The 11,857-nt window shown below is 52.5% G+C and overlaps 1 protein-coding gene and 1 long non-coding RNA gene across 23 annotated transcripts in view; both read right to left on the bottom strand.

Annotated features, from left to right (window-relative positions):
• Positions 1-1,825, bottom strand: part of LOC116528837 — a 6,364-nt gene extending 4,539 nt beyond the window's left edge. For 3 of the 6 annotated variants that reach the window (XR_004259229.1, XR_004259232.1, XR_004259230.1), the window contains exons 1-3: positions 604-618; positions 390-570; positions 84-103 (exon numbers count right to left, since the gene is read on the bottom strand). This is a non-coding gene — a long non-coding RNA (uncharacterized LOC116528837). Of the gene's footprint in view, positions 1-5; positions 18-83; positions 104-389; positions 619-669 lie in introns of those variants that run through there. The other 3 variants (XR_004259233.1, XR_004259234.1, XR_004259231.1) reach the window with 3 other exon arrangements.
• Positions 1-11,857, bottom strand: part of MCF2L (MCF.2 cell line derived transforming sequence like) — a 200,882-nt gene that overhangs the window by 45,752 nt on the left and 143,273 nt on the right. For 14 of the 17 annotated variants that reach the window (XM_032246269.1, XM_032246279.1, XM_032246267.1 and 11 more), the window contains one exon: positions 3,934-4,024. In XM_032246269.1, coding sequence (XP_032102160.1) covers positions 3,934-4,024 — 91 coding nt within the window. Of the gene's footprint in view, positions 1-3,933; positions 4,025-4,435; positions 4,850-11,857 lie in introns of those variants that run through there. The other 3 variants (XM_032246268.1, XM_032246270.1, XM_032246276.1) reach the window with 1 other exon arrangement.

The following is an 11,857-nucleotide window of genomic DNA, read 5'->3' as shown; positions in this document are numbered from 1 at the left end:
CCTACTCACACCCACACCTGCTCCAGAAATTCACCTGATCACACTCAAACCTGCTCCAGAAACTCATCTACTCACACTGGCACCTGCTTCAGAAACTCACCCACTCACACTGGCACCTGCTCCAGAAACTCACCCGCTCACACCCGTACCTGCTCCAGAAACGCACCTGCTCCAGAAATTCACCTGAGCACACACCCACACCTGCTCCAGTAACTAACCCGCTCACACCAACACCTGTTTCAGAAACTTACCCACTGACATCCACACCTGCTTCAGAAATACCCACTCACACCAGCACCTGCTCCAGAAATTCACCCACTCACACCTGCACCTGCTTCAGAAACTCACCTGCTCACACCCACACCTGGTTCAGAAACTCACCCATTCACTCACACCCGCACCTGCTCCAGAAACTCACCTGCTCACACCCGCACCTGCTTCAGAAATTCACCCGATCACACCCACACCTGCTCCAGAAACTCACCTGCTGACACCCACACCTGCTTCAGAAACTCACCTGCTCACACCCACACCTGGTTCAGAAACTCACCCGCTCACTCACACCCACACCTGCTCCAGGAACTCACCCGATCACACCCGCACCTGCTCCAGAAATTTACCCGCTGACACCCACATCTGCCCCAGAAATTTACCTGCTCACACCCACACCTGCTTCAGAAATTCACCTGCTCACACCCGCACCTGCTTCAGAAATTCACTCATTCACACACACGTGAGCAGAATGGGACACTCGGTAGCTGAAGATCAACATCTGAACCATGGGTCTGCTGGGGGCTGCTTCGCTAACTTGCAGGATGACCTTGCAGAAATACTCTGCTTTTAGAAAATAATTTCTGTATTTCTTAAAAAGTGACCTTGTATCTCAGGAAGCTCTTGTCATCTAACCTGGGAATGACTAATCTGAGAGACACACATGATGGATGATGCATGTGTGAGGGCTCAGTGGCACGTGTAGCAAAGCATGTGCAGAGGCACTGTGGCATACGTGGTGAAATGTAGGCAGGGGTGCCATGGCACACGTGGTGAGGTGTGAGCAGAGGCACTGTGGCACACATAGTGAAGTGTGAGCAGAAGTGCCGTGGCACATGTGGTGAAGCGTGAGCAGAGGCACTGTGGCACATGTAGTGAAGTGTGAGCAGGGACGCCGTGGCACACATAGTGAAGCATGAGCAGAGGCGCTGTGGCACATGTAGTGAAGTGTGAGCGGGTGCCATAGTGGCACACGTAGTGAAGTGTGGCCTCCCAGAGGAAGGAGCAGAGCGGGAGCCCAGGCAAAGAGACCGTGGCTCGGGAGCCTTGTGTGAGTGATGGGCTGTGGTGGGCGTGTGAAGATGAAGGCGCGTGGACCCCGCAGGCATGGAGGTACCCAGGTGCATCCTCACACCCTCAAGCGTCCTGGCATGGATGCCAACTCCTACCACCACGTCTTGCTGAGAGACGTCCTGAGGGCTGGCTTATATGGTGGCAGATAAGTGTGAAAGATGTGGCTGTAACAGTGTTGTCTGTTCTTTCAACAATGACACGCTTGCTGGGAACATTGTGGGACCCGCCCAGGACTAATGTATGCTTTCTAGAGCATCTGTTGTCCGTCCACGTGTGTCTGACCCCGTGGGTTCTCACGATTTAATTTTTAGAATTGTCTATGATATCATGTGCAAACTCATTTAAAATGTGCAATCATGAAAGGGACACATTTGTATTAGCTAGTGATGGCTCATCTCAAGAACTTTCTACATTTCTGGGGACACTTGATATGGGTGAGATTTTGTCCCCTCCAAATCTCATGTTGAAATGTGATTCCCATGGCCGGGTGCGGTGGCTCACGCCTGTAATCCCAGCACTTTGGGAGGCCGAGGCGGGTGGATCACGAGGTCAAGAGATCGAGACCATCCTGGTCAACATGGTGAAACCCTGTCTCTACTAAAAATACAAAAAATTAGCTGGACATGGTGGCGCGTGCCTGTAATCCCAGCTACTCAGGAGGCTGAGGCAGGAGAATTGCCTGAACCCCGGAGGCGGAGGTTGCGGTAAGCCGAGATCGTGCCATTGCACTCTAGCCTGGGTAACAAGAGTGAAACTCCGTCTCAAAAAAAAAAAAAAAAAAATGTGATTCCCAGTGCCGGAGGTGAGGCCTGGTGGAGGTGATTAAATCACAGGGTGATCCCCTCATGAATGGCTCAGCGCCATCCCCTCGGTGATGAGTGAGTTCTCGCTCAGTAAGTTCACTCGAGATCTGGCTGTTCAAATCCAGGACCTCCCCCTTCTCTCTCACGCCCTCTCTCACCACCTGACACAGGCTCCTGCTGCCTTCCACCGCGACTGGAAGCTCCCTGAGGCCTCCCCAGAAGCTGAGAAGATGCAGATGCCAAGCTTGCGCAGCCTGCAGAGTTGTGAGCCAATTACACCTCGTTCTTTATCAATTACTCAGCTCAAGTATTTCTTTATAGTGATGCAAAAGCAAACAAATGCAGTGTTACAGGAAGGGAAGGCTGATTATATACACGTCTACTTTTCTGGAAGCATCCTGAAGTGTTCTGAATTATTTTAGATAACGATGCCATAGGCAGCGTGCTCCAGGTTGGGGCAGCGTCAGGGACAGGGGCCAGCCACGGTAAGGGGCAGGGGGTGTGGTGAGGGTGCAAAGAGACACTTCATTCCAAAGACTCCAGTGAGAACTAGCGGCCCAGTGACTGGCTCATGCCAAAACGATGATGGTTGTGGGCGTCAGGGCAGATGTGGGGCCTCTAATTCTTGTGAAAGTTGAAGGAAAGAGGGCATGGGCAGGGAAAGGGATGGCATCTTTTGCTACACCCAGAACCTTAGTGCACTAGAGGCCGAGGAACCCAAAGATGGTTTGAACGCAGGACCTGGGAGGCCAGGAGAATCGGATTTCACCAGGGTTTGGGGAATGCTTGGGGCAGCTGTGCCATCCCAGCTGAGGACCCATGGTCCCAGGTCACCTCCAGGCAGACAGGCAGACTTTTTTCAGATAATGATGCCATAGGTAGCATGCGCCAGGTTGGGGCAGGGTCAGGAACAGGGGCCGGCCGTGGTGAGGGGCAGGGGGTGCGGTGGGGGTGCAAGGAGACGCTTCATCCCAAAGACTGACCAGCTGACTAAGCCCTCTTATTTTTGGTCCTTTGGCTGCAATGAAACTTGGACTGACAGGCGCAGAGAGTGTGGGTAAGAAACGCACCACGCCGGGGTTGTGCATGCGGGTGAGAACTACCGACAAAAATAAGACTTGGGGGCTTTCTGCTGACTTAATCTCTTCCCTCTTAAATGGTTACTCTGGGTTAAAACCAACAGCAAACCCAGCTTCTCCTCTGCCATGGAAGGCAGCGTGCAGAATCTGCAAACAGACTTTCAGACGCCATGGGAAGGTCCTTGGGAAGGAGGACAGCTCCACGCAGGGCTGGGTTACTGGGAAAGGGAGGTGGTGGCGGCTCCTCCGTGTCACAGCTAAAGATAGGTGGCCCGATTTGGAAAGGAGAAAATCACTGAGAAAAGCCGTGCAGTGCGGCTTCAGACTTGCAGGCTGGAGCGTCTCTGCACACACCCACCGCTGCCCAGCCAGGCTTGCTGTGCTTCATGAAAGACCGCAGAGTCAACCTGAGCATCTCAGACGTGCTGTTCAGAAACAGATGGGCTGCCCTGCCTCAGGAAATTGTTTTCAAGTCACCCTGGGCTCCCTAAAAGTTCCCCCATCTGCGAAAACCCACACACAGGCACCAGCTCCTTGGGAGCCCAAGCAGGGGGGCCTTGGCGCCGGCCTCCACCCACCGGGGCTGGGCTCTGTCCCCCTCAGCACGAGGCAGGAACTGCGGAGCTGTGCACCCAGAGGAAGAGGACCCTGCAGTCATGCAGCCCAGGGAGGGGCCGGGTGCAGGGCAGAGCCCCGGTGGCACTTACTGCGATGCGCAGGACGGACGCCTTCACGGAGGTCCATTTGTCCCGCCGCCGGTCTATCACCAGGATGAATCCGATGCCAGCGTCCTGCAGGCTGCAGTGAGGAAGAGACGCCGCTGTTAATGTGTGCAGGTGGGAAGCTGGCTGCCCACGAAACCCCTAGGACAACCTCCCAGGAAGGCGGTCCGCCTGTATTCATGATGCCACTTCTGCAACACCAGTTGAGAGTGATGCCACACGGGGGTCTCGGCAAAGCACGGCGTTTCCTCGGGGGCCCCTGCAGCCCCATCCCCACAGTCCCAGAACCTGCTCTTATCTGAGGAAGGGCAGACACTTTCAGCCTGTTCTCATCACTCAGCCTGATATCAGCCCCTCAGGTCACACATGCAGGCAGAACCGCCTCTCCCGAGCCAGTCATGTTACATTCCACAGTAACAGCCGAGTCCTTTTCCTTTCCTGAGTGACCAGCTGACTAAACCCTCCAAAACAGTCTTATAGCGCATACATCACGCTGGTCCTGGCATCTGAGGTGCCCGTGCTGGTCCCTGTCAAGGATTCACTTGTGGTGGCATTGTGATGGTGCTGGGAGAAAATCCCCAAGATATCCAAAGGTTCCCAGGCATCTGCTGGAAACAGGAGCAGAGACAGCACTCTCTGCGACAGCCACATCTGTGACAGAGACCACACTTGCGCGTTGTGTAACCACAGCCTCCGTCCTCGGCTGAGGCTGGCGGCAGGAGCCTGAGTCACGGAGTAGAGGCGGAGAGGCTTCTTCCGCGGGCTCACTCCACAGCCAAGCCAATTGCGCGGTGCCAGCAGCTGCTGCCACCAGCCAATCCACAGCAGACACAACCACACGGGCACGCCTAAGGCAGGGCTGGAACTGCTGATTTCCACGTCTCTGAACATGTCCTGGGTTTACATGAAAATCCGAATTCTACAGGACACAGATCAATTATGCAGTCCGTGAGAACGCTCTGCACGCTGTAAGCATCATTAATGAAGCCAGGGACTTAAGCAGATGTCTCAGACCCTTCTGACACTCGGATTTAAAGACAGAAACAGCGACCCCCCAAGACCACAAAGACACGGCAGCGACCCCCGAATGTGCGTGGGTGCGTGGCTGTGTGTGCTGCTGCTCTGTGTCCCTGTATGCACCTGATAGTGAAGAACTCCTCATATACGGGGAAGTTCGATTCAGTGACAGCAGAAACCTTCTGGTAAGTGCATGAATAAACATCAGCTTTCATTCAAAGCAGCGTTCTGCCGTGGGCACTAGAGTGCTGCATGCACGGGGAGTCAGCCCCTCCATTTCACAGCTGTGGGGGCGCAAACAGAATTCATTTTCTGATCCTGCCTAGTTCTCATGCAGCTAAGATTTTTTTTAAGTTATATTTTCAGTCGACCATGGTGGTTCACACCTGTAATCCCAGCACTTTGGGAGGCTAAGGTGGGTGGATCACTGGAGCCCAGGTGTTCAACACCAGCCTGGGCAACACGATGAGACCACATCTCTACACAAATTGCAGATATTAGCTGAGTGTGGCGGTGCAGCCTTCCTTGGGAGGCTGAGGTGGGAGGATGGCTTGGCCTAGGAGTTTGAGGCTGCTGTGAGTTGTGATGGCAACATTGCCCTCTAGCCTGGGCAACAGAGCGAGACTGTCTCAAAAAAAAAGAAGTAAATAATGTTTTCATATTTCCTTATTTACTTCTGAGCACTTTGATGACTTTTTCTGAACTGTGGGACGCAGTAGGAACAGGAAATCTTAACCCCGCTTAGACCTGCGTGCTCCCTCGGGAGAGGCACAGAGTTGCAAGTTATCCTCCAGAAAAAGTTGCCAAACGTCCCTTTCCCACAACGGGACCTTGGATACGCCAGGTCACGGAGACAGAACCCAGCTCCCCTCCCTCCTGCCCCAGGCGGTGTGGTCAGAGCTGCCTTTGGACTCCAAGCCAGGGAGCTGGGCCCAGAGCTCTCTGGGTCCTAGTCCTCCTAGAGTGGAGGAGAAAAGAGCCCAGGACGATTGACTTCTGCTGAGCACATAATCCCACTCCTCCCAGAGTGAAGGAAAGAAGAGCCCAGGTGATCAATTTCCACTGAGCACACGATCCTCAGACCAGCAAACCCACTCAAGGCCTCTCAAGTCCCGAAGCAGGGGTCTGAGAAACACGCCAAGCTGCCCATCGGCAGGGTTTGCTAAAGAGCCCCTGCCGAGGGGCTGTGGGTCGGGCCAGAGGGGCTCACCACCTCTGTGACACTGGCAGGCTCTGCAATTCAAAGCCCTGGACAGGTGATTCAGCTGTGAGCCACCTCTGCTTCCTTTTCTGCAGAAATGAGGATAGTCATAGAATCCACCTGGGGGTTACCGTGAGAGCAAAATGAAGCCACTGAGTGTGCTGCAACCTGAAACGCGGGCTGAGCGGCATCACCGTTTTGCAGAGTGACAAAGCCTGACTCAGTTTCTCCCCTGGAATAGAGCTCTGATTGGGGTGGAATTTCAGCCTCTGTGTCAACCAATGAATCCCCTCGGTACTCCACAGCAGGCTAGGACCAGCAACCGCGACCACGACTGCCGTGTGAGAGCTGCTGGACACAGAACACACCCCCCAGACTCCTGGGGCACAAAACACGCCCCCCAGACTGCTGGGACACAGAACACACCCCCCAGACTCCTGGGGCACAGAACACGCCCCCCAGACTCCTGGGGCACAGAACACGCCCCCCAGACTCCTGGGGCACAGAACACGCCCCCCAGACTTCTGGGACACAGAACACGCCCCCCAGACTTCTCAGACCCAAACACACTCAATTCCAGCCACGAAGCTTCTGCCTCACGTGTGGCCATGCTCCTGCCTCACTGTCCGCAGCGACCAGTGGCCCCCACATCCAGCTACTCACGCCATTAGGTGCATGTCTATCTCACACCCACGCAGTGCAGGCTGACGCCGCAGCCATGAAAAGATGCCACGCACTCCCAACGCCACTGGGAGGCAGCCCGGCCTGCCCATGCGGGCGCTTCCACTCTATGTGTACACAAATCGAGTTTAAAGAGCTCTAAGGTACAAAAATCTTTACGTTACATCGTAATCTTTACGTTACACCAGTATCACAAGTAGGCAACTGTTTTCAACGAGAAACCAAAGTTACCAACCAAAAATATTTTTTAGAAGTCTAAATTGTAAGTGAAATGTAAAGTGCTGTAAATTTATTCAACTCACAAAAATGCATACTAGAAAGCCAGTTTCTGAACAAGGACGGACTGGTTTCCAGGTGGTGGTCCCGGGCGTCACTGCTACTCAGCTGCGGAAGGGGTGGGGCCTACATGGGACCACAGCGCAGGTTCCTCCTGCCTGGGCCAGGCCGTGCCCACCATCGTGGGTGCCAGCGCACAGAGTGCACGGGAACAGTGAGGGCAGGGGGCTCGCTTCTTCAGGGAGAAGGACGTGTCCTCCAGGGCTGCTACGGACCAGGCAGTGAGCCAGCAGCCCTATAGATATTCATCCAGCTCCAGTGACCATCCCAAGAGGCCGGTGCTGTGATCCTCTCCAGGCACAGGAGGCTTTACTCACTCACCCAAAGTCACACAGCTGTGAGCACAGACAGGGGAACCTGGCTCAGGTGCCACGTGTGCTGCCCTTAAGGCCACACCCACCCTGGCGGCCTGCTAGTGCTCCCACCAAGCAGGGGTCCGACCCCAGATGCCCACACAGCAGCAATCAGCCTCCTGCTCTGCATAGCCCCCACTACGACCTTGCCCCTGCGCAGGGCCCGGGTGGACACTCGTCCACGCCTCCTCAGTCTCCTCTCCTACCACGTTTCGGGAACACTGACTCAGAAGGTGCTAATGTGAGGATGTCAGGAGCCCCTGGCGCCTCCTCTATGCATATGGACTGTGGTCCTGAGGGCAGGGCCACGCAATCCCCACTGTGACACATGGCTTTCCTGAAGCTGCACTGCCCAAAACCGTAAGGCAGGACCTGGATCTGCTCACAGAAGCAAGGACCGGGGCTCACGGAGCTCGGATATACGCCCACATCTGTGGCCTCCTGTGCCTGAGGGAGAGGGTGGTATGGCTCCTGTGTAATTCCAGCAGGAAATGATCCCCAGGGTCCCCAGAGGGAGGAAGGTGGTACAGCAACTTCCAGTTGCTCCACGGTTTTGTCAGCACTGGATACTGTCTGTCGGTAGCATTTTAGCCATTCTTGTGGGTGCAGAGCGGTGCCCTGGTACGGCTTTAATTTGCATTTCCCAGGGGCAGGAGTTGGTGAAATAACTCAAGCTGGCAGCCATCCAGAAACGCCCTGAGTACCCAGGGCACGAATGTGCCCACAGGTGCTCCAACGTCGGCCTCCAGCTCCACAGCAGTTGCCCTTGGAGGGGACGCCCTGGCCGGCCGCCCATCAGCTAAGTTTGAGGCCAATGAGATCACTTTTGGCCCAAAAAAGGCCCAGAGATCTCACGAACGGTTTCAGGACCGTTCCAATCACCGTGCCTTCTCTGACAGAGGCCCAAACCGCTCAGGGCTCCTGAGTGACCTTGGGAGCCATGTGGTCCCCACCCACGTGGGCAGGCCGTCAGCCTGGGTGTTCTGACCACAGCTCACTGGACAGGAGCAGAGCGTGAGGGGCACTCTGGATGCAGAGGCTGGCTGCTCCCTGCCAGTGGGGCAGGGAGGCCCTGGTACCACGTTCCCCTGGTGCCTGGCCACCTGCCTTTGCTGTGTGGACATGGTGGGGGCAAGGAGGATGCTTCGCCCCAGGGCAGGGGCAGGCGGAGGCCAGGACTCTGGAGCAGCAGTGCTCAGGAATCAACAGTGTGTGGCTGGGAGGGGCTGAGGGGACATCAGGCCCAGGCCGGAGGAAGGGGACCCTTGGTGCCTTTGCTTCTCAAACATCAACCTGCATCCAAGACGGGAAGAGGAACCCAGGAGAAAGGTCCCCGAACAGCAGGGTGGCTGTGTCCTCAGGAAAAGCAAAACACACAGAGGACGCTCCCTCCACCGTGTGGCTCAGTTACCTCGGTCCGTGGGGATAGAGGAGGCGGCACCTAAGCTCTTTTCCTGGAAGGACACCTTTCTTTACGTGAATATTTTGTCCAATTATAATGCATATCACGCAGAAGCACAGAGGGTGAGTGATGGCAGTGAGTGCCCAGACTGAGAGGCCGTTCCCTTCACTCAGGGTGCCCCATCCCCACTCCCGTCACCATTGATTCGTCTTGCCTGCTGTTGAATTTTGACCAAATAAAAATATGCAATATGTGCTTTTTTGGTGTCTGGCTTCTTTCAACATTGCGGGATTCACCCACGTTGTTGCAGTGGGGTGTCTGTTCATTCTTGTTGCTGGGTTATACATATATGATGACATATGATTTATTAATAAATTCTACTCTTAATGGACATCTGGGTTGTTTCTAGTTTGGGGTTAAACTGAATATAAGACAATGAGCATTCTTATGCATGTCTTCTAGTACACACAATACACACTCTTGTTGGACAGGTTCTGAGGAATTGCTGTATTTATGAAGATGTGGACAAATATGCACCCGCCAGAAATGCACACGACTTCCAGTTGCTCCATGGTTTTGTCAGCACTGGATACTGTCTGTCGGTAGCATTTTAGCCATTCTTGTGGGTGCAGAGTGGTGCCCTGGTATGGCTTTAATTTACATTTCCCAGAGGCAGGAAGCTTCCTCCTATGTTTACGGGTTATCCTCTTTCATGACATGCCAGTTCACATCTTTTTTGTTGTTTTTCTACTAGGTTCTCTTTTTCTTGTTGGTGTGTAGTTCTCTGTATAAGCTAGAAACAAGTTTCTTCTTTGAAGCATATATTGCAAACATCTGCTGGCTTTCTGTGTCAATCTCTTCATGGTGCATTTTGATGAAAAGAGTCACTTAACTTTAATGTAACCCAACTTACTGACCTTTTCCTTTCTGATAGTTGCTTTGATAGCTGCTTTTTAAACCTTGTATAAGAAATCTTTTCTTACTCTGAGGTAGGCATTTTCCTATGTTTGTCTAGAATAGAGGCTATATTACTTTGCAGTTCACATTTACACCTGTGATCTATCTGGAATTAACTTTTGCATGTGGTGTGAGGCAGGGATCAGCATTCATAATTTCCCACATGAACAGCCAATCACATCCACTCCTCTTATTGAGGCCGTTCTTTCTCCCCTGCCCCTGTGTTACAATATCACTTTTGAAATAAATGGAGAGACTGTAGATGTCTATGTCTGGATTCTATATTCTGCACTGCTGCTCTTCTGTTTACACCATCTGTGTTGATCACTGTCACAACTTGATATTTGGCAGTATCAGCTTCCAACTTTTGTTTTTCAAAGTTGTGTGGATTGCTCCTCACCCCTTATATTTTCTTATAAATGTTCAATGTTCACACCTAAATAAAGAAAAAGCTGCTGGAATTTTATTTGGGAATTGCATTCAATCTGTATGTCTATTTAGGGAGAATTGACATTGTCATAATACTAATTGTCTTCTAATCTGTGCACTAAAATATTCCTCCATTTATTTGTGCTACTTTAATTTATTTCAATAACATTTTGCAGTTTTCTGCTTAGAAGTCTTGCAGATCTCTTATTAGATATGATTTTATTCCTATGTATTCAATTTTGATGTCATGAAAAGTCATATCTATAGATTTCATTTTCCAATTGTACATTGTTGGTATATATAAAAATACTAAAATACAATTAAGTTTAGTATATTGGCCCCTAGCCATTGACCTTGCTAAATTACTCAGCTTAAGAGTTTGTTACTTAATTTGGATTTTCTTCATACATAACCACATTGTCTACAAATAATGAATATCTGTGCTTCTTACTGTTTCAATCCTTAAGCCTTTATCCTATTTTCTTGTCTTCTTGTCTGCCTGGTACCTCCAAGCACAATCCTGAATAGAAACGGGAACAGTGTCCCTGATCTCTGGGGCAAAGTGTTCAATATTTCACCATTAAATGCACAAAGTGGAGCTCACATCTGTGAAATTCCAGAATCTGGCTCCCCAAGTCCTGGCTGCCTCTGGAGCCTCTCAATCCCTCCAACAGATTTTTAAATAAAATTTTACCCAGGTTTTACAGTGGCTCTTGGTAGAAATATCAGTTGGTTACAAGATACTCTATTACAGCCAGAACAGAAGTCAGATGTGGATTTTAAACCTGTTTCCATCCAATAGAAACATTTACATGAACGATGACAAATGTAACTCAGGTGGAAAGGGGTATCCTGGCTCTGAACCAGATCAGTCTGACCTGAGTCTCTGACCCCGTGCCTTGCAGATGTGTGGCTACCTCTTCAAGGTTCCTACAAAGGGTGCCGCTGGGAAGAGACGGCTTTACCTTTGGTTACAGTCCCTACTTCCCCAGAATTTCTGTTCTTCACTCTGTCTAGCTCAACCCTGCCCTGGCCTGCCCTCCACCTTCCACGCCTAGGGGCTCAGCAAGAGAAACACCGGGAGCTTGCTAAAGCACAGGTCTTCTCAGGCCACTGCTGGGTATTCTGATGCGGTGATTCGAGAGTGGGGCCTGGAACTCATGGTTGGTAAAAGTTCTCCTTGGTATCTGAACCCCATGGACCAGATGAGAATAACACAAATAGAGACTGGGGGTCCTCTGAGAGTCAGGATCTGGTGGAGGGGTGTGGGGACCGCCCGCCTGCAGCAGCCAAAGCCAAGAGGAACACAAGGGGAGTGATATCACGGAAGCCTGGATGAGAAAGGCGTGAGCTCAGAGGGCTCCTGGGTGAGGACCGGCCTCTGTGACACGGGCACTCCCGGGGGTGCGGGGCAGGGACAGCACGGCCTTCCCCGGTGACACGGGCGCTCCCGGGGGTGCGGGGCAGGGACAGCACGGCCTTCCCCGGTGACACGGGTGCTCCCGGGGGTGCGGGGCAGGGACAGCACGGCCT

The sequence above is a fragment of the Sapajus apella genome, unplaced genomic scaffold (assembly GCF_009761245.1).
Source record: "Sapajus apella isolate SASKATOON/1434 unplaced genomic scaffold, GSC_monkey_1.0 scaffold60, whole genome shotgun sequence".
NCBI lineage: Eukaryota > Metazoa > Chordata > Mammalia > Primates > Cebidae > Sapajus > Sapajus apella.
The sequence above is the reverse complement of the archived record's forward strand: the minus strand, read 5'-3'. Positions and strand labels throughout refer to the sequence as shown.